The sequence below is a fragment of the Scyliorhinus torazame genome, chromosome 8, assembly GCF_047496885.1.
Source record: "Scyliorhinus torazame isolate Kashiwa2021f chromosome 8, sScyTor2.1, whole genome shotgun sequence".
Taxonomy (NCBI): Eukaryota; Metazoa; Chordata; class Chondrichthyes; order Carcharhiniformes; family Scyliorhinidae; genus Scyliorhinus; species Scyliorhinus torazame.
Genome location: NC_092714.1, coordinates 34,639,582 through 34,661,959, shown reverse-complemented (window position 1 = coordinate 34,661,959; position 22,378 = coordinate 34,639,582). Strand labels below are relative to the sequence as shown.

Here is a 22,378-nt window from a genome sequence, read left to right as displayed (position 1 = left end):
GGCCAATCCACCTAACCTGCACATCTTTGGACTGTGGGAGGAAACCGGAGCACCCGGAGGAAGCCCACGCACACACGGGGAGGATGTGCAGACTCCGCACAGACAGTGACCCAAGCCAGAATCAAACCTGAGACCCTGGAGCTGTGAAGCAATTGTGCTATCTACAATGTGTTTTCTTTCCTAGTAAAAGCCGTGACATTTTTGTTGATATGTCACTAAAACATCAAACAATTTAAAACTTCTATGTAATGCAAATATGTCCGGTATCACAGGCTAGCTGAGAGTTGCAAGAAAAAAAATTCAAATGAGGCAACTACTGGGGTCGAACGAGTCTCGTGCATTAAATGGGTCACCACTCAGTGGGTTGCAAATGGAAATAGACTTCACTCTTCCCGATGGATTGAAGCTCGGCAGCGTGTACTTACCATCTCCGTGTACTGCAGGCAGCTTTGATGGTGGGGTGGCCATTCTCTTCAGGCTGGGTGGGCTTTCGGAAGAAGCAGAATCCACACTTCAAAAGGAGAACAAAAGGTTAGATTATATTGTTTGCACGTTCTCACATCCCGAATTATGTTGTTTGTTTTACAGTGTTCTGAAGCTGCAGTGCTCTCAAATAATTAGAATTCACTCAAAAGCTACAACTTCCAATGGAAAACAAACCTCCCTAATGGTGATTAATCACCAGTAATCAAGCAATTCAGCTTTTGGTTGGCAATTTAAGGAACAGCGTGGAGGTGGCTAGGGGCATCAGCTCATTTTTGCTCTCAGGACCAGCAGCATGCATTGTCACTTTGGTAACTGATTCTTCAAAAAATCTTTCTAAGTTAGTTTTAAAGCACGAGTTCCTGAAGCGTACCAAAATGGTCATTTTGATTAAAAATCTTCAAACCCAAATTCTCCGCATTTTTTTCATTATATACACCTCTTTTCAAAGATGGCCTCTGCTACATGTGTCTTGCTCCTTATTTAGGCATCTGTACCCCATACTGATCTTGTCACGAGAGACTGACAATCTGCTCCCGAGCTTCTGCTATTGAAACCATCTGTACCCCTGAGATTTCCCCTCCTGCAAATGAAGTGCCAAATCCTCATTCAGCACCTGTTCCTGACCCAGGACAGTTCGCTGTTGTTTGCAAAGATCACAGATACCAGTGTACACCATCCCACGGCGACAGATACCCAAAGTTTAACAACAAATCAGTGTTTATAATGTCCAATTTGTTCTGTGCCGTTTTTACTGAATTACAACATGTTGTTGCACTTTCTCAATCAAAAGCTTTATTTTCTTCCAAGTCCAGAATTTCAAATCATGCCAAATCTGTTCCTGGTGTTCTTTTGAATGGATTGTCTTATGAGGAAAACAATCCAGTTGTGAACATAACAGGATACTAATTTACAAAATAGACTGCTTGAAAATTGCTTTCAGAGAGTTGAAAATACTTTGAAATTTGATATTTACTTTCAACTGTGTCACAAGTATCAAGCCAACTGCATCAATATGCTGCTTTCATAGAACTCCTGGTAGTGCATTTTCTTTGGAAAGTAAATGGCCTTTTGGCTGCAACAGTAAGGGGGTAATTTGTTTATGAACTAGCCCACATTCTGAGGACCATACAATCCTAGCAGTATTCTCTCTTCAAGCTCTAGCCAAGCATTCAATCCAATTATAATTAACAAGTGCTCTATGAAGTGCTTTTTTAAAATTCAGAAGTATTAAATACCCATCACCTAATCAAATGCTGAATTTCCTGAAGAAGTGATAAATCGGGCGAGAGCGCAAAGCAAAAATCCTAAACCCATAGGCTGTATTTCTCTTGGACACAGCTTACAATTCCACGTTCACTACTCTGGGTCAAGTCAAATAGTTTCTTGATCCGACTAACAATTGCTTTAGCTAAAAATGTTACTGGCTTACAGTGAACTTCACTAGTTCTGCAATATACTACTGAACCTGCAGTCCTTCAGCTTAGTTCCACAGGTTCCAGTATCCACCCACCTCTCCCCTTAGTTATAACTGATTTTCTGACCGGTTTTGCACAAATATACCCAAATATCCATTTTTTCTTTTAGTATTCTAACTTAATAAACCATCTGTCCTAAAATGTCAATACTGTCCGACCTGTAATGGAAAGTCTTGGTGAAAATATACTTTCCTTAAACCCATTAGTTACTATTGTGAAAAACTGTAATTTATTTCACTTCAAAGTCCAGTTGATTATTGTTTAATTGATGCAGTTTTGTGAATGCTTATTTTCTTGCATCTGTCACTTAGTTTGACATTGGAAAATTTTATATACTATGGATCTTTTCCATGCCATTTACAACCACTCTGTCATTGGGGCCTTGATCAGGATTGTGGATAGAACTGCTCAGTACCCACATAGCTTTTTACATTGATGACAGCTCTGCTTCCTACAGTCTAACCAGATTTGTAACAAACAACAAATTTTAGAGATAGTACCTTGGACGTCTTATGCAAATCCAAGAATTTTTTAACGGAAGAGAAAATGAATTTTTTAATACACTGGATGTCCTGCATCTACCAATTTATCATTCCCCTCAAGACATCCCAGCAAATTAGAGAAATAAGCCAAATTGCTTCCAAATCCAGTCTCATCACTGTTTACGGACACTGTGGTCTTTAGTGATCCAGAGTGTCTTGCGTAATGACATCAATGCATGTTTTGCGCTACATTCGTTCAGATAAGTTGCCTACACTTTTCAAGTTAAGCTTCATTCTTTATTTGAATGCAGGAAAAACATATGCAATATTCCAATCTTCTAGTACAGTGCCAGACACTGGGAAATATTTGGCAGGGTTCACCTAGTTCCTTCACAACAGAGTTCAATCCAGCACTAAAACAATGACAACACATGCACTTACCAACGAGCACAAAGGTCAGGTAGTGGAAACTATATTTAAATCGGTGGTCTGGGAGTAAAGAGGCCAACTATAATTTATTGCCCCATCAGCTAATATAGGCTAGTGATTGAGGTGGGCACCTCCCTGATCGCTATGCCATGGTTTTACACACTGGATTGAAGTCAGCTGTCTAGGATATCCAAGCATATTATTTAATAGTGTAGCCATGTAAAATGTCTGACTCCCGATTAGAATGGTCAAATCCCGATCTAAAATGGCGAACGGAAGAGGCTGATGGGAAAATCAGCCAACAGGACTCAAACGGACAGCTGCAGGTAAAACAGTGTATTCGCCTCTGGGGAAGTCAGTCCAGACCGATACCTGCAGCCATCAACATCACAATAACCCAGCCACCTGCATTCTAATCAGCCATCCCCAGAAACAATTGCTACAAATTAGCAACTCAAAGCCAACCCAGACCTTTCGGCGCCAGCAGCGGCTGACACGAAGAAAGGTAAACGACCACCCCCCGATCAAGGAATCGCTCCAGTATTGGAGCATATCGAACCAAGTGATTGGGACCAAGTCCAATCACTTGGAACCAGGTACAAGGTCCGCCCCGAGAGGCGGGAAGCCCCTGGGGACTATAAGAATAGGGGCCAAGTTCAACTCGACCCTTCTTTTCCTGCTCGCAACCTTCGAGACCCTTCTACAAGAAACCGTAAGTTTTACTCCAGCGATCGCTACCAGCTAGGCACTCCTGACTATCGACTTGTACCACCTTTTGAATCCCGCAGGCTCAGAACCAATTCGAAAGACCATTCATTTCCCTGACCTGGTGGGCCATTTCCAAAGTTTTTTTAAAATATAAATATATTTTATTGAAATTTTTCATTCACAATTTTTCCCCTTACACATCAAAAAAGAAAGGTTAACAGTACAAGTAACATGATAACTACAATCTAATAAGAAGAGTAACTAATTAACATGGTAAACTAACCAAATAACATAAAATGAAACTTCCCCCCCCCCCCCCCCTTGGGTTGCTGCTGCTGGTCATCTATCTTCCCTCTAACGTTCCGCTAGGTAGTCGAAGAACGGTTGCCACCGTCTGGTGAACCCTTGAGCCGATCCTCTCAGCGCAAACTTAATCTGCTCCAGTTTAATGAACCCCGCCATATTGTTTATCCAGGCCTCCAGTCCGGGGGGTTTCGCTTCCTTCCACATGAGTAAAATCCTACGCCGGGCTACTAGGGACACAAAGGCCACGACATCGGCCTCTTTCGCCTCCTGCACTCCCGGCTCATCCGCAACTCCAAATAAAGCTATCCCATAGGCTGGTTTGACCCGGACCTTCACCACTTTCGAGATCACTCCCGTCACTCCCCTCCAATACCCCTCCAGTGCCGGGCACAGCCAGAACATATGCGTGTGGTTTGCCAGGCTTCCGCCGCACCTCCCACACTTGTCCTCCACTCTGAAGAACCTGCTCAACCTTGCTCCCGTTAGGTATGCTCTAAGCAGCACCTTAAATTGAATCAGGCTGAGCCTGGCACACGAGGAAGAGGAATTTACCCTGCTTAGGGCATCCGCCCACAGACCCTCCTCTAACTCCTCCCCGAGCTCTTCTTCCCGTTTTCCTTTCAGTTCGCCCACCAGCTCCTCCCCCTCTTCTCTCATCTCTCGGTATATCTCTGACACCTTGCCCTCCCCGACCCACACCCCCGAGAGCATTCTATCCTGGATCCCGTGTGTCGGGAGCAATGGAAATTCCCTCACCTGTTGTCTTGTGAACGCCCTCACCTGCATATTCCTAAAGAAATTTCCCCGGGACAGCTTATACTTTTCCTCCAACGCTCCCAAGCTCGCAAACGTCCAGTCTATAAATAAATCTCCCACCCTCCTAATTCCCAACTGGTGCCAGCTCTGGAATCCTCCATCCATTCTCCCTGGGGCAAATCTATGGTTGTTCCTAATTGGGGACCCCACCAAGGCACCCAGCATACCTCTCTGTCGCCTCCATTGCCCCCAGATATTTAATGTTGCCGCCACCACTGGGTTCGTGGTAAATTCTTTTGGTGAGAACGGTAGTGGCGCCGTCACCAGCGCCTCTAGACCCGTCCCTTTACAGGACTTCCTCTCTAATCTTTTCCACGCCGCTCCCTCTCCTTCTATCATCCATTTACGGATCATCGCCACATTGGCGGCCCAGTAGTAGTCGCCCAAATTCGGCAGCGCCAGTCCCCCTCTGTCTCTACTACGTTGTAAGAACCCCCTCCTTACCCTCGGAACTTTCCCTGCCCACACGAAGCTAGTGATGCTCCTGTCTATTTTTTTAACGAAGGCCTTAGTGATCAGTATAGGGAGACATTGGAATACAAATAGGAACCTCGGGAGGACCATCATCTTAATTGCCTGCACTCTGCCCGCCAGCGATAGAGGCTGCATGTCCCACCTCTTGAAATCCTCTTCCATTTGTTCCACCAATCGTGTCAGATTAAGTCTGTGCAAGGTTCCCCAGCTCCTGGCTATCTGAATCCCCAGGTATCGGAAGTTTCTTTCCACTCTCCTTAAAGGCAGGCCATCTATCCCTCTACTCTGGTCCCCAGGGTGTATCAGAAAAAGTTCACTCTTTCCCATGTTAAGCCTATATCCCGAGAAATCTCCGAATTCCCTCAATGTCTGCATGACCTCTGTCATCCCCCCCACTGGGTCCGTCACATACAGCAGTAGGTCATCTGCGTAGAGTGACACTCGGTGTCCCACTCCCTCTCTAATCACCCCTCTCCATTTTCTGGAGTCGCTCAGCGCTATGGCCAGTGGTTCAATTGCCAACGCGAACAGTAATGGGGACAACGGGCATCCCAGTCTTGTTCCCCTGTATAGTCGGAAATACTCCGATCTTTGCCGACCCGTGACCACACTTGCCGTAGGGGCCCCATAGAGGAGTTTGACCCAGCTAACAAACCCAGCCCCGAACCCGAACCTCCTCAGCACCTCCCATAGATACTCCCACTCCACCCTATCAAATGCCTTCTCTGCATCCATTGCCGCCACTATCTCTGCCTCCCCCTCTGCTGGGGGCATCATTATCACCCCTAATAACCGTCGCACGTTAACATTTAGTTGTCTCCCCTTTACGAATCCTGTCTGGTCTTCGTGCACCACCCCCGGGACACAGTCCTCTATCCTCGTTGCCAGCACCTTTGCTAGCAATTTGGCATCTACATTTAGTCGTGAAATAGGCCTATAGGACCCGCACTGCAGCGGATCTTTATCCCGCTTCAAAATTAGCGATATTGTCGCCTCCGACATTGTCGGGGGTAGAGTCCCCCCTTCCCTGGCCTCGTTAAAAGTCCTCACCAACAGCGGGGCCAGCAAGTCCACATATTTTCTATAAAATTCCACCGGGAACCCATCCGGTCCCGGGGCCTTCCCTGCCTGCATGTTCCCCAGCCCCTTGGTAACCTCGCCCACCCCAATTGGTGCCCCCAGGCCTTCCACCTCCTGCTCCTCCACCGTCGGGAACCTTAATTGGTCCAAAAACTGCCGCATCTCCTCTTTTCCCTCCGGGGGATGGGACCTATAAAGTCTTTCGTAAAAGGTCTTAAATTTATCTTCCCTGCTCTCCGCACCGTAGCTCCCTTTTCGTCTCTAATTCCCCCCATCTCCCTCGCCGCTGTCCTCTTTCGCAGCTGATGGGCCAACAGGCGGCTAGCCTTTTCCCCATATTCACATCTCATCCCCTGTGCCTTCCTCCACAGCACCTCCGCCCTCCTAGTGGTCAGCAGGTCGAACTCCGTCTGGAGTCGTCGTCTCTCCCTGTATAGTCCCTCCTCCGGAGCTTCCGCATATTCTTTATCCACCCTTAAAATCTCTCCCAGTAATCTTTCCCTTTCCATGGCCTCTGTTTTCCCTTTGTGGGCCCTGATGGAGATCAGCTCTCCTCTGACCACCGCCTTTAGTGCTTCCCATACCACTCCCACTCGGACCTCCCCGTCGTCATTGGCCTCCAGGTATCTCTCGATACATCCCCGCACCCTTCCACAGACTCCCTCATCCGCCAACAATCCCACATCTAATCGCCAGAGTGCATGCTGCTCCCTCTCCTCTCCTAGTTCCAGGTCCACCTAATGTGGGGCATGATCTGAGATAGCTGTGGCTGAATACTCAGCTTCTTCCACCCTCGAGATCAACAACCTTCCCAAAACAAAAAAATCTATCCGGGAATACACCTTGTGCACATGGGAGAAGAAGGAGAACTCCCTGGCCTTCGGTCTAACAAATCGCCATGGATCCACTCCCCCCATTTGGTCCATAAACCCCTTAAGCACCTTAGCCGCTGCCGGCCTTCTTCCGGTCTTAGATCTAGATCTATCTAACCCTGGGTCCCCCCCCATTATCAAATTTCCTACCTCCAGGTCCGGGATACGTCCCAGCATCCGCTTCATGAATCCCACATCATCCCAATTCGGGGCATATACGTTAACCAACACGACCTCCGTTCCCTCCAGCCTGTCACTCACCATCACATATCTGCCTCCACTATCTGCTACAATGCTCCTAGCTTCGAATGATACCCGTTTCCCCACCAGTATGGCCACCCCTCTATTCTTTGCATCCAGCCCTGAATGGAACACCTGTCCCACCCATCCTTTCCTTAACCTAACTTGGTCCGCCACCTTCAGATGAGTCTCCTGGAGCATAGCCACATCTGCCCTCAGTCCTTTCAAGTGCGTGAACACTCGGGCCCTTTTTAAAAAAATATATTTTATTGAAATTTTTTTTCTAAACAACATTTTTCCCTCTTACAAAGCAAACAAAACAATAACAAAGCAGAAATTTTTTAACAATACACAGGCAACAAAACCCCATTATCCATTGACCTAAACTAAACTAAACCCCCCCCCCTTCCCCCTGGGCTGCTGCTGCTGGTCATCTATCTCCCCTCTAACGTTCCCCTAGGTAGTCGAGAAATGGCTGCCACCACCTGGTGAACCTTTGAGTCGAACCTCTCAGGGCAAACTTTATCTGCTCCAGTTTAATAAACCCCACCATATCATTTACCCAGGCCTCCAGTCCGGGGGGTTTCGCCTCCTTCCACATGAGTAGGATCCTGCGCCGGGCTACTAGGGACGCAAAGGCCACGACATCGGCCTCTTTCGCCTCCTGCACTCCCGGCTCTTCTGCAACTCCAAATAGAGCTAATCCCCAGCCTGGTTTGACCCGGGCCTTCACCACTTGAGAGATCACTCCAGTCACTCCCTTCCAATACCCTTCCAGTGCTGGACACGGCCAAAACATATGTGCGTGGTTTGCCGGGCTCCCGCCACACCTCCCGCATTTGTCCTCCACTCCAAAGAACCTGCTCAATCTTGCCCCCGTTATGTGCGCTCTATGTAGCACCTTAACTTGAATCAGGCTAAGCCTGGCGCATGAGGAAGAGGAATTTACCCTGCTTAGGGCATCCGCCCACATACCCTCCTCTATCTCCTCCCCTAATTCTTCCTCCCACTTTCCCTTTAGTTCACCCACCGACTCCTCCCCCTCTTCCCTCATCTCTCTGTAAATCTCTGACACCTTGCCCTCTCCGACCTACACCCCTGAAAGCACCCTGTCCTGTATCCCCTGTGTCGGGAGCAACGGAAATTCCCTCACCTGTTGTCTAGTAAACGCCCTCACCTGCATATATCTCAAAATTTCCCCGGGGCAACTTATACTTTTCCTCCAATGCTCCCAAACTCGCAAAAGTCCCATCTATAAATAAATCTCCCACCTTCCTAATTCCCAACTGGTACCAGCTCTGAAATCCTCCATCCATTCTTCCTGGGACGAACCTATGGTTGTTCCTGATTGGGGACCCCACCAGGGCTCCCCGCACCCCTCTCTGTCGCCTCCACTGTCCCCATATGTTCAGTGTTGCCGCCACCACCGGGTTCGTGGTATACTTTTTCGGTGAGAACGGTAGCGGCGCGATCACCAGCGCCTCTAAACTCGTCCCTTTACAGGACTTTCTCTCCAATCTTTTCCACGCTGCTCCCTCACCCTCCATCATCCATCTACGTATCATTGCCACATTGGTGGCCCAATAGTAATCCCCCAAGTTCGGTAGTGCCAGTCCCCCTCTGTCCCTACTACGCTGAAGGAACCCCCTCCTTACTCTCGGAACTTTCCCTGCCCACACGAAGCTCGTGATACTCCTATCTATTTTATTAAAAAAGGTCCTGGTGATTAATATAGGGAGACATTGAAATACAAATAAGAACCTCGGGAGGACCATCATCTTAATTGCCTGCACCCTGCTTGCCAGCAACAGAGGCTGCATGTCCCACCTCTTGAAGTCCTCCATTTTTTCTACCAACCGTGTCAGATTAAGTCTGTGCAAGGTTCCCCAGCTCCTAGCGATCTGAATCCCCAGGTATCGGAAGTTTCTTTCCACTTTCCTTAGAGGCAAGCCTTCTATCTCTCTACTCTGGTCCCCTGGATGTATCACAAATAATTCACTCTTCCCCATGTTTAGCCTATACCCCGAGAATTCCCCGAACCTCCTCAAAATTCTCATAACCTCTATCATCCCCCCTGCTGGGTCCGACACGTATAACAATAGGTCATCTGCGTATAACTAGACTCGGTGTTCTTCTCCTCCTCTAATCACCCCTCTCCATTTCCTGGAGTCTCTCAACGCCATGGCCAGAGGTTCAATTGCCAACGCAAACAACAATGGAGACAGCGGGCATCCCTGCCTTGTTCCCCTATATAATCGGAAATACTCTGATCTATGTCGACCTGTAACTACGCTTGCCGTTGGAGCCCCATAAAGAAGTCTAACCCAGCTAATAAACCCGTTCCCAAACCCAAACCTCCTTAACACTTCCCATAAATACTCCCACTCCACCCTATCAAATGCCTTCTCTGCGTCCATTGCCGCCACTATCTCTGCCTCCCCCTCCACTGGGGGCATCATTATCACCCCTAATAGTCGTCGCACGTAAACATTCAGTTGTCTCCCTTTTACGAACCCTGTCTGGTCTTCGTGCACCACCCCCGGGACACAGTCCTCTATCCTCGATGCCAGTACCTTTGCCAGCAATTTGGCGTCCACGTTCAATAGTGAAATAGGTCTATAGGACCCGCACTGCAAAGGATCTTTGTCCCTCGTCAAAATTAGCGATATCGTCGCCTCCGACATTGTCGGGGATAGAGTCCCCCCTTCCCTGGCCTCATTGAACGTCCTCGCCATCAACGGGGCCAACAAGTCCACATATTTTCTGTAATATTCCACCGGGAACCCGTCTGGCCCCGGGGCCTTCCCTGCTTGCATGCTTCCCAGTCCCTTAATAACCTCGTCCACCTCAATCGGTGCCCCCAGGCCTACCACCTCCTGCTCCTCCACTTTCGGGAACCTCAATTGGTCCAGGAACTGCCGTATCCCCTCCTCTCCCTCTGGGGGTTGAGACCTATACAGTTCCTCATAGAAGGTCTTGAACACCTCATTTATCTTTCCTGCCCTTCGCACCGTGTTTCCCCTTTCGTCTCTAATTCCTCCTATCTCCCTCGCTGCTGCCCTCTTTCGCAATTGATGAGCCAACAGGCGACTAGCCTTTTCCCCATATTCATACCTCCTCCCCTGTGCCTTCCTCCACAGTACCTCCGCCTTTCTGGTGGTCAGAAGGTCAAACTCCGTCTGGAGTCGTCTCCTCTCCCTGTACAACTCCTCCTCCGGGGTCTCTGCAAATTCCCTGTCCACCCTTAAAATCTCGCCCAGTAATCTTTCCCTTTCCTTGACCTCTGTTTTCCTTTTGTGGGCCCCAATTGAGATCAGCTCTCCTCTGACCACCGCTTTTAATGCTTCCCAAACCACTCCCACAGGGACCTCGCCATCGTCATTGACCTCCAGGTATCTCTCAATACACCCCGCACTCTCGCACACACTCCCTCATCCGCCATCAGTCCCACATCTAATCGCCAGAGTGTTCTCTGCTCCCTGTCCTCACCTACTTCCAGGTCCACCCAATGTGGGGCATGATCCGAAACCGCTATGGCTGAGTACTCAGCTTCTTCCACCCTAGAGATCAGCGACCTTCCCAAAACAAAAAAATCTATCCGGGAGTACACTTTATGGACATGGGAGAAGAAGGAAAACTCCCTAGCCCTAGGTCTAAGAAATCGCCATGGATCCACTCCCCCCATTTGGTCCATAAACCCCTTAAGTACCTTGGCCGCTGCCGGCCTTCTTCCGGTCCTTGAGCTGGATCTATCTAGCCCCGGGTCCAGCACCGTATTAAAGTCCCCTCCTAAAATCAAGTTTCCTGCCTCCAGGTCCGGAATACGCTCCAGCATCAGTCTCATGAATCCCGCATCGTCCCAATTTGGGGCATACACATTAACCAACACGACCTCCATTCCCTCCAGCCTACCACTCACCATTACATATCTACCTCCGCTATCTGCTACGATGTTCTTTGCTTCAAATGCTACCCGTTTCCCCACCAAAATGGCCACCCCTCTGTTCTTTGCGTCCAGTCCTGAGTGGAACACCTGTCCCACCCATCCTTTCCTTAGCCTAACTTGGTCCGCCACCTTTAGGTGCGTTTCTTGGAGCATAGCCACGTCTGCCCTTAGTCCTTTCAAATGCGCGAGCGCTCGGGCCCTTTTTAATCGGTCCGTTCAGGCCTCTCACGTTCCACGTGATCAGCCTCACTAGGGGGGCTACCTGCCCCCCTCCCGTGTCGACTAGCCATTACCTTCTCTAGGCCAGTCCCATATCCCGCCTCCGCGCTCCCGCTCGCTCCCCCAGCGTTGCACACCATCCCCGCTCACCCACTCTTTAGCCATTTCCTTTTGGATTTCCGCAGCAGCAACCCAGTTGTCCCCCCCCCCCCGCTAGATCCCTATCTAGCTTGATTGCTCCCCCCATATCACTTCCGTGAGTCAGCTGACTTCAACTGACCCCGGCTACTCCTGCTCACTCCTCGACCCCCCCCCCGTGTGGGGGAACTCCCATCCGCCTTGCGCCTGTCTTCCCGCCTTATTCTTTCTGGCGCGGGAACATCCCTTTACCTGACCCGCCTCTTATGGCGCAGCTCCCTTTCCCCTCCCCCTCCCATTCCCCATTCTCCGACTATGTCCCGTCTTTCCCCCCTCACCGGCGCCCACATTTCCCCAATGTCTCCTCCCTTCCCTGTTTCAATTAACTTCCACCATAACATTAACAAAAACAATAACAATAACAATTCCCTGCAGCATCAGTCCCGGTCCAATTTCTCTTCTTTGATGAAGGACCATGCTTCCTCCGCCGTCTCGAAATAATAGTGTCTCTCCTGATACGTGACCCATAGTCTTGCCGGCTGCAGCATCCCAAACTTCACCTTCCTTTTATGCAACACCTCTTTGGCTCGGTTGAAGCTCACCCTCCTTCTCGCCACCTCCGCATTCCAAACCTGGTATATCCGTACCACAGCATTCTCCCATCTGCTACTCCGCACCTTTTTAGCCCATCTCAGGACCTCTTCTCTATCCTTAAGGCGGTAAAATCGCACGATTATCGCCCTCGGTGGTTCTCCCTCTTTTGGTCTTCTCGCCGGAATCCGATTTGCCCACTCCACCTCCATGGGGCCCGCAGGGGCCTCAGCACCCATCAGTGAGCTCAGCATCTTACTCGCGTACGCTCCACAGTCCCCTCCTTCCACACCCTCAGGGAGACCTCGAATCCGAAGGTTCTTCCTTCGCGCTCCGTTTTCTAGGGCCTCGATCCTTTCCGCGCACTTTTTGTGAAGTGCCTCGTGCGTCTGAGTCTTAACTGCCAGGCCCAGGATCTCGTCCTCAACATCTGACACTTTCTGCTCCACCACGCGGAGCTCAGTCTCCTGGGTCTTTAATGTCTCCTTAAGCCCCTCAATTGCCTGTAGCATCGGGGTCAGCACCTCCCTCTTCAGCAGCTCCACGCACCGTCTCACGATTTCGTCCTGCTCAGGCCCCCATGTCGCCTGCGCTTTCTCCGCCGCCATTTTGTTTTCCTCTCCCTCTGACCTTTCGGTCGATGATTCCTCAGGCTGCAGCCGCCACCGCCGATTTTTTCCTTCTTCGTTCGGGGGGGGGGGGGGGGGGGACTCCCTTCCCACACACCCCACACCGGGTCGCGTAGTCGAAACATTCCCCGTTGGGGCTCTTAAAAGAGCCCGAAGGTCTGTCGGAGCTGGAGCCGCCGAAACGTGCGGCTAGCTCGGCATCACCGCAACCGAAAGTCCACTCGGGCCCTTTTAATCGGTCCATTTAGGCCTCTCACGTTCCACGTGATCAGCCGCACTGGGGGGCTACCTGCCCCCTTCCCGTGTCGGCTAGCCATCACCCTCTCTAGGCCAGTCCCACGTCCCGATTCCGCGCTCCCACCCGTTTCCCAGGTGGCGCATTCCAGCCCCGACCACCCTTTCTTTAACCAGTTCCTCTTTGATTTCTGCAGCAGCAACCCAGTTATCCTCCCCCCCCCCGCTAGATCCCCATCTAGCGTGATTGCTCCCCCCATATTACTTCCGAAAGTCAGCTGACTTCAACTGACCCCGGCTTCTCCCGCTCACTCCTTGACCCCCCCGTGTGGGGAACTCCCATCTACCTTGCACCTATCTTCCCGCCATCACCTTTCTGGCGCGGGAACAAGGACAGTAGGCTCCATATTCTCTGTAGTTGTCCCGCCTCTTGTGGCGCAGCTCCCTCTACCACCCCACTCCCATTCCTCATCCCCCGCCTATGTCTCTTCTTTCCCCCCACCGGCGCCCACATTTCTTAGTGTCCTCCCCTTCCCAATTTACATCCCTATATACATCGACAGTGTCATTTCCCCTCTAAGATCAGTCCCTCAGTTCCGATCCAGTTTCTCGTCTTTAATAAAGGTCCATGCTTCTTCCGCCGTTTCGATAGTAGTGATGTCTCTCCTGGTACGTGACCCATAGTCGCGCCGGCTGCAGCATCCCGAACTTCACCTTCTTCTTGTGTAACACCTCCTTGGCTCGATTAAAACTCGCCCTCCTTCTCGCCACCTCCGCACTCCAATCCTGGTACACCCGTACCACCGCATTCTCCCATCTACTACTCCGTACCTTTTTGGCCCATCTCAGAACTACTTCTCTATCATTGAAGCGATGAAATCGCACGATTGTCGCCCTAGGTGGTTCTCCCGCCTTTGGTCTCCTCGCAGGGACCCGATGAGCCCCCTCCACTTCTAAGGGGCCCGAAGGGGCCTCAGCTCCCATCAGCGAGCTTAGCATCGTGCTCACGTAAGCCCCGCAGTCCGCTCCTTCCACTCCCTCAGGAAGACCCAGGATCCGAAGGTTCTTCCTTCGTGCTCTGTTTTCTAGGGCCTCAATCCTTTCAATGCACTTTTTGTGGAGCGCCTCGTGCGTCTGTGTTTTGACCGCCAGGCCCAGGATCTCGTCTTCATTATCCGTCACCTTCTGCTCCACCACGCGGAGCTCCGTCTCCTGGGTCCTTTGTGCCTCCTTAAGCCCCTCAATTGCCTGTAGCATCGGGGTCAGCACCTCCTTCTTAAGTAGCTCCACACACCTTCTTAAGAATTTGTCTTGATCGGGCCCCATGTCGCCTGGGCTTTCTCCGCCACCATCTTGCTTCTTTTTTCCTCCTGTCCCTTTCCTCGAGGATTCTTCGCGATGTAGCCACCGCCGCCGATATTTTTCTGTTTCGTTTGGGGGGGGGGGGGGGGGACGACTCCCTGTTAACTCACCCCACACCAGGTTTCGTCCTGAAAAAATTTCCCGTTGGGGCTCTTAAAAGAGCCCGAAGGTCCGTTTGAGCTGGAGCCGCCGAAACGTGCGGCTTAGCTGGGCATCGCCGCAACCGGAAGTCCCCGGACATTTCCAAAGTTAAGTATTAGCCTTTAGTGGTAGGTAGTAGTCTAGAAGTAGGATTATTGTATAAGTATTAATTGCTGTATATAATAAATGAGCGTTGATTTAACTCTTACTAAGCGGTGTGTTGCATTATTAATCATTACTTGGACTTGAACCACGTGGCGGTATCAGAAAGATACCTGGCGACTCATGAGCAAAGGTGACAGAATAAGAATAAGTAAACTAAGGCTAAAACGAGCAACAATAGTCAAAATGAATTATGTTCTGATCTGTAAAGATTAGAAAAATGCAAAACTGTTTTTGTACATTACAAAATAACATTAAAGATTTGTTGCAGTGGGGAGGTTGAAGGAGATGGGTCTACTGCTTCCAAAAAACATCCAACCATGAGAGAATTTGTATTTCTAAACTATTATGTTTCCAGCTTAAAAATAGCCAGAAACATTAAAGTTCAAATGTGATGTTGGCAGAGTGTTAGGATAAAAATTAGTGTGGTTCCAACATCCTACAGGCAAATTCTAATCTCAACTGTCCCAGATACACGGGCCTACAGGGAGGCCATATCTTGTCCAGTAAATGGTCAAATCTTCAGCAATTTAGGCCTGGATGTAAGTCCCAAGGAATTGTACAAGGAACAAAATACAAAAGGAAAGTTACATTCATCTTCCCCTCTGCAAAGAGAACAGAACCAATGCATCTTTCGAACAAGCATTAAACAGAGAGTGAAAGTTAATATTGTGCTTTCAGGTGGTGTCACCAAGAGACACCATTAAAGGATAAATAGGAGGGCAAGGGATCGATCTTTGGAGGTCAACAGAATTAATGGTGTGGGAGCAGGAAGAGTAGCCACTGTAAAGTCATTCTCTAGCTAGGATTAGGTAGATAAGAATGGAACCAGGCGACAGCAGTCCCACCCAGCTGGATGACAGCACTGAAGCATTGGAGGAGGATGATGTGGTCTGCCATGTCAAAGGCTGGAGACAGATCGAGATGGTGAGGTTACCTTTTTCAGTCACATAGAAAGCCATTCGTGACTTTGATGGGAACAATTTCAGTCCTGCGACAGAGGCAGACATCGGATTCAAATATGGAGTTTCCCATGCCTGAAATTTTACCTGAGCTTTCCCTTTCCAACATTCGCTTCTCAAACCATACACAATCCTTAGACCAAAAAAGTGTCAATGTGTAATCCAATTGTATTGTAGATCGCTGAAAATAAAACTAGGGAAAGGTCTAAAGGTTTTACACAGTAAAACATTCATACCATATGGCAGCTGGGCTAAGGCTATGGGTGATAGTGTGCTAGACATTGCTAGAGATAACAAGCTCCCAATTATAGGGGACAATTTCAGGCTGACCTCACACACCAATGCGACAGTTAGGACAGCATCAAGGAAGAGGAACCAAAGTAGCAAAGATAATTTCATCAACATCGAAATCCAAACACGCCTACCTGACCGATTTCCTTACAGGTCCCGAAATGAGTTTTACGTAGGATTTAGGGAACCAGCCCTTCTGTCCATGAACCTCTCCAAACCACCACATATCCTGCTGCTCTAAAACTGTGATCATGTCATTTTTATTGAAGTTGAGGTGATTATCCTTCTTTGCCCGCCAAGGATACAAAGCTTGTGCTTGAAGTCCCTCAACCTTCTCCCCCTGTCAAATAATATGAATAAAAAATGTCAATAGTGCTCCATTTCCGATTGCATTAAAATATTTACTGCTCACCAAAATAAGCTGCAGTCCAACATTACTGAAGCACGTCAACATAGAACATACATGGAGAAGGAGACCATTCGGCCCATCAACAACATTTTGTTCAAGTACATACTTGAATGTTTCTATAAGATGGCTTAAGTTTGTCACTATTAAATGCCGATGGTAGCCATGATGTGGAGATGCTGGTGTTGTAAGACTTCTCATTATTAAATGGACAATGACATTTTTAAATGACGGGGGGGTCCAAAATCATTTTTCTTTTAATTCAAAGCCCTTTCCAAATCTCTGGGCCCACAAAAGCCAAATGGCACAAACCAGCTGTTAGAAATTAAAAAGTAAAGGGGACCAACTTGCTGGGTTTTCAGGGACCCATGACCAGCAACTATGGGCCATTGCTTGGACCTCCTATTTTAGAAAAGGGGAATCCACATGACAATGGATGAAAATATGGATTTAGTTGTTCAGACTAGTTTTCTCCTAATCCGGTTTAGACTGAAGGGATGAAGGTGTCCTTTTTGCCAACTTGAAATGAATGAAATGAAATGAAAATCGCTTTTTGTCCCGTACCAGCCTCCCCGAACAGGCGCCGGAATGTGGAGACTAGGGGCTTTTCACAGTAATTTCATTTGAAGCCTACTTTGAAGTCGCCCTCGTCGCCACATTCCGGCGCCTGTTCGGGGAGGCTGGTACGGGAATTGAACCGTGATGCTGGCCTGCCTTGGTCTGGTTCAAAGCCAGAGATTTAGCCCAGTGTGCTAAACCAGATTCTCCATCACTTGAAGTGACCAAATAAGATTCAATGGCATAGGTTGTCGGCTGTCAGTTCGCACCAAATTAGCATATAGGCGAAGACAGTTCACAGATGCTCTGTGATGAATGGAATTATTTTACAGTCACAGAAATGGTTAAATGATTCATCATCCCATATCTCACCTGCATCAACACAAAACTCAACATCGAAACATGGGGTGAAGGAAGAAGAAAAGGTGCATACTGCATTAAATTAGCCCAAGATAAAAAAACAAATTTCTAAGCTCTTCAGCTTTCGCTCAATTTTCTCTTCATTTCTGCTCAGTTCCTTTCAGGGGTATGTGTTTCCCTCCATTATCTTGTTCAAATGGACATTTACTCATGCGGGACTCTCACCAGCGAGTGTTGTTTGACTGTTCAAATTCGGAGAGCCACATCCAATCCTCTCATCTGATATCCAAACACACACTCGGGGCAGCAGGGTGGTGCAGTGGTTAGCACTGCTGCTTCATGGCACTGAGGACCTGGGTTCGATCCCAGCCCCAGGTCACTGTCCGTGTGGAGTTTGCACATTTTCCCGTGTCTGCGTGGGTCTCACCCCAACCCAAAAAAAGAGGTGTAAGGTAGGTGAATTGGCCACGTTAAATTGCCCCTTAATGGGAAAAAAAAGAATTGGGTACTCTAAATTTTTTTTTTTATAAAAGCAAAACACACACCACTAGTCAATGTTTAGCAATCAGTAATAGGCATTTTGGCTGATGGTAGCCCTGGATTAAGGAGGGCAACAATCAGTGCATACTACACAAACCAGAGGTTGGTATGGGATCTTCCAGGTTGCGTATAATCCAGGGAATCATTCAACAAATACTGGATAAACTGACTGATTTTCAGAGATCAGGAGATCGAGTTTAGAAAAGTATTATATCAAAGCAGAAGAGTTGAGGACTCAAATTAAAACATGGGGTATGATGTAATTTCTGTCACTGAGTCATGGTTGAGACCGGGGGGGGGGGGCAGGATTGGCAGCTCAATATTCCAGGTAGTAGGATCTTCAGGCGAGACAGGGAAGAAGGCAAAAGAGGAGAGGGTGTCGCAATTAATCAATCACAGCAGTAAAGAGGTTTGACATCTTTAGTAGGCTCTTCAAATCAAGCCACAAGGGTAATCCGCATTGCTGAGTGTTCTAAAAGCCCCCTAACCGTCCGAAAGGAACAGGAGAGCAGATATGTAGGCAAATTTCAGACAAGCATAAAAGTAATAAGGTAGTGCCAGAGGGGGACTTCAACTTCCCCAACATTAACTGGGGTAGTCATCGTGTAAAAGGTTTAGAGGAAGCAGAATTCTTAAAATGTATCCAGGAGAACGTTTTAAGCCAGTACGGCGAAGGCCCAACAAGAGAGGGGGCAGTCCTAGATTAAATGTTAGGTAATGAAGCCAGGCAACTGGCTGTAGTATCAGTAGGGGAACATTTTGCAGTCAGTGATCATAACTGAAGGACAAAAATGGGACGGAAATCAAAGTTCTAAACTGGGGGAAGGCAGATTTTAATAAGATCAGATATGATTTGGCCAGAGTGGACTGGGAGCGGGCACTTTTAGGTAAATCTGTGACAGAAAAGTGGGACACATTCAAGAAGAAAATAGGGAGAGTACAGGGCCAACATGTTTCAATAAAGAAAAAGGGTGGGACCAACAAATCCAGTGAACCCTGGATATCGAAGGATATACAGCAGTGGATAAGGAGAAAAAGGAAGGCTTATGACTGACACCGTGGGCTCAAAACAGCAGAAGCCCTCGAGGCATATGTGCAACGGGAAACTTAAAAAGGAAATTAGGAGAGCAAAAAGGGGACATGAAAGGAAAATCCTAAATTGTTTTACAAGTGCAAGTAAGGGGAAAAGTATAACTAGGGAAAGAGTAGGGTCCATTAAGGATCACAGTGATAATGTGTGTGGGGAGCTGGAGGACATAGGTAGGGTTTGAAATGAATGTCAGTGTTCACTAGTGAAAGGGCTGGTGTTTCTACAGAAATCAGGGAGAAGGACGGTGATAAAATTTTAAAAACACAGACAGAGAGGAGGATCGGAGTGGTCTGACAGGCTTAAAAGTAGACCAATCTCCAGGGCCAGATGAAATCTATCGCAGCCTGTTGAGTGAGGCAAGGGAGGAAATAGCAGGGGCACTGGCAATAATTTTCAATTCCTCTCTGGCCACAGGAGAGATACCGGAGGACTGGAGAACAGCCAATGTGGTACCATTATTCAAGAATGGAGGAAGGGATCAACCAAGGATTTTACAGGCCAGTCAGTCGAATCTCTGTGGTCAGGAAACCATTGGAGAAATTCTGAGAGCGAAATGAGGTCATGTTTGACCAACTTGATTGAAATTTCGAAGTGGTGACCAAGTTGGTAGATGAGGAAAATGCATTAGACGTGGGCTACTTGGACTTCAGCCAGGCTTTAGATTAGGTCCCACATGAGAGCCTGATAGCGAACTAAGAACCCATGGGATCAAAGGAAATTTAGCAAATTGGATCCAGAATTGGCTGAGTGGCAGGAAGCAGACGGCGATAGTCGAGGGGTGTTTTTCTGACTGGAAGTCATGTCTAGTGGGGTCCCACAAGGATCAGTGTTGGGGCCCTTGCTGTTTGTCTTTTATACAAATGATTTGGACATGAACGTAGGAGAGTTGCTCAGGAAGATCGCAGATGATATGAAAATTGGTGGGGTGACAAATAGTGAGGAGGATAGCCTTAGATTACAGGAGGATATCAACAGGTCGGTCAAATAGGCGGATCAGTGGCAAATTGAATTCAATCTGGATAAGAGTGAGGTGACGCACTTGGGCAAGACAAACAAGGCAAAGGAATACATGAGAAAACAACAGGACCTTGGGAAGCACCAAGGATCAGAGGGACCTTGGTGTGCATGAACACCCGGTTCCTTAAGGTAGCAGAGCAGGCAGATGTAGCGGTTAAGGTGGCATATGGTATACGTGCCTTTATTAGCTGACGCACAGAGTTGAAGAGCAGGGAGGTAATGCTAGAACTGTATAAAACGTTGGTTAGGTAATAGCTAGAGTATTGCGTGCAGTTTTAGAATCCACATTATAGGAGGGATGTAATAGCGATGGAAAGGGTACAGAGGAAATTTACCAGGATGTTACCAGGGCTGGAGAATTTTAGTTATGAAGAGAGATTGGGTAGACTGGGTTGTTTTCCTTGGAGCAGAGGAGACTGAGGAAGTGGGGGGGGGGGGGAAGAGAGAGGTGGGGGGGGGGGGGGAGAAGAGAGAGAGAGAGAGAGAGAGAGAGACACATAAAATTATGAGGGGCATAGATAGTAGACGGGGAGAAACTTTTCACTGCCTGAAAAGGGTGGTGGAGGCGGAGACCCTCATAACCCAAGAAGGAATTAAAAGCACACTTGCAATGCCAAGTGCTGGAAAATAGGATTAGAATGTTTGACTGGCACAGACCCGATGCACTGAAGGGCCTTTTCGATGCTGTAGACCTCTTTGACTCTAATTAGATGCATTAGATCAATTTTCATCACACAATATCAACCCTTGAAGTCTGATCGAGATCTAATTTAGTATTTTCTTTTGTTTTGAATCCATGACTGCCATGAGCTGGGTTGAGAGTGTCCAAGATCATTTCATGGTGGTCCTTTAGCTATTAAAGAGACTTCTTCCTCATCCTGGAATGAATTTGACTCCAAGGTCCAGAAATGAAACAAGTGTGTTTATGAACTCTAACGCCAAATCTTACTACTCTTTAAAATTTGTCAATATTTTCTATTGAAATTATGGTAATTTGGTGATAGATATGCCAAGTTGCACTTGCGACCTACCTGGCCTAATACAGGTGATGGAGATGATCCAGACACAGTGGCAGGGGTGAAGGCTGATCTTTGTCGAGGTTGCCCTGTGCTAGGTACGGTTAGTGACGGCTGCGTGGCCCAGGCATCCCAATTATCACTCTCCGGTTTCTCACTGCCTGTTGTGGGCCATCTAAGTGAAAACAAAGTACAAGAGTTGAAAAGTTGCTTTATTATACAACTTTAAAAAAAAAAGTCATGTCAACATGGTCTTTATAGAACCTCGGCTTAGAGGTGGTCAAACCTTTCTGCTCAAAGTCTCCATACATGGCTGCACATTTCACCACCTGCACTGTCCAAACCCCACAAAGGCAATTTAGCCCAGATGACCTAATCTTACCAATCACTCGTTCTACTCCTGTGGCAGATGAGCACTCATCTTGTTCTCGTGTCCATTAATGTCTTCGCTCTCAACTATTCCCCACAATAAGTTTGGAAGAGATGTCTGCAGCCTTTATAATCGAGCAACTTACCTCCTTCAGTGATTTCAAACTCCATCTCCCAATTCATTTTTTTTTTTCAATTAAGGGGCAATTTAGCGTGGCCAATCCACCTATCCTGCACAACTTTGGGTTGAGGGGGGAAACCCACGCAAACACGGGGAGAATGTGCAAACTCCACACGGACAATGACCTAGAGCCGGGATCGAACCTGGGACCTCAGCACCGTGAGGCAGCAATGCTAACTACTGCGCCACCGTGCTGCCCTCAAACTCCATCTCAACTCATCTCGCTGTTCATTGATGTTCTGCCATTCCTTAAACCCTTCCTCTGTATAAACTCTTCTATCTGAGGCGACAGTCCCTTGACCGTGCCATCTCAAGTGGCCTCAACACTTCCAATTTCTTAATCAGAGACAGGATCACCTCTAATCACTTCTGCATAACTCCTGCCGCCACATCATCATACCCTCAAATCTACAGGGCACAGGTCTGAACGTTTATGACAGATAATTGGTTTAGCCATTCCATCATCAGATCTGGCTGAGCTACATCAAGCTCCATTTGACCTTGATCCACGGAATCTTTTCTTTTCTTTTTAAAAAAAAATATATTTTATTCAAGTTTTTTGGCCAAACATAACAATACGTAGTGTTTCTTTTACACAGCAATAAAGCAATATAAATAACCGTGGCCAGTTTTAAACAAATAAATAAGTAATATATAAACAAAAACAAAACTAAATGGCAACTGCCTTGTCCAAAATAAATACACTCCAAAAATACAGTCCAGCAATCCAATATACAATTCCATATACCAAATACCTATACATATACAATAACATCCCTGAGAGTCCGTCCGATTCCT

At 47.9% G+C, this 22,378-nt stretch overlaps 1 protein-coding gene across 12 annotated transcripts in view; it reads right to left on the bottom strand.

Moving 5' to 3' along the window:
- The window catches only part of itsn1 (intersectin 1 (SH3 domain protein)), a 295,505-nt gene that overhangs the window by 126,722 nt on the left and 146,405 nt on the right, over positions 1–22,378 (bottom strand). For all 12 annotated transcript variants that reach the window (XM_072513357.1, XM_072513350.1, XM_072513346.1 and 9 more), the window contains 3 exons: positions 21,046–21,205; positions 16,178–16,383; positions 426–511 (listed from right to left, as the gene is read on the bottom strand). In XM_072513357.1, the coding sequence (XP_072369458.1) occupies positions 426–511; positions 16,178–16,383; positions 21,046–21,205 (452 nt within the window). The remainder of the gene's footprint in view (positions 1–425; positions 512–16,177; positions 16,384–21,045; positions 21,206–22,378) is intronic.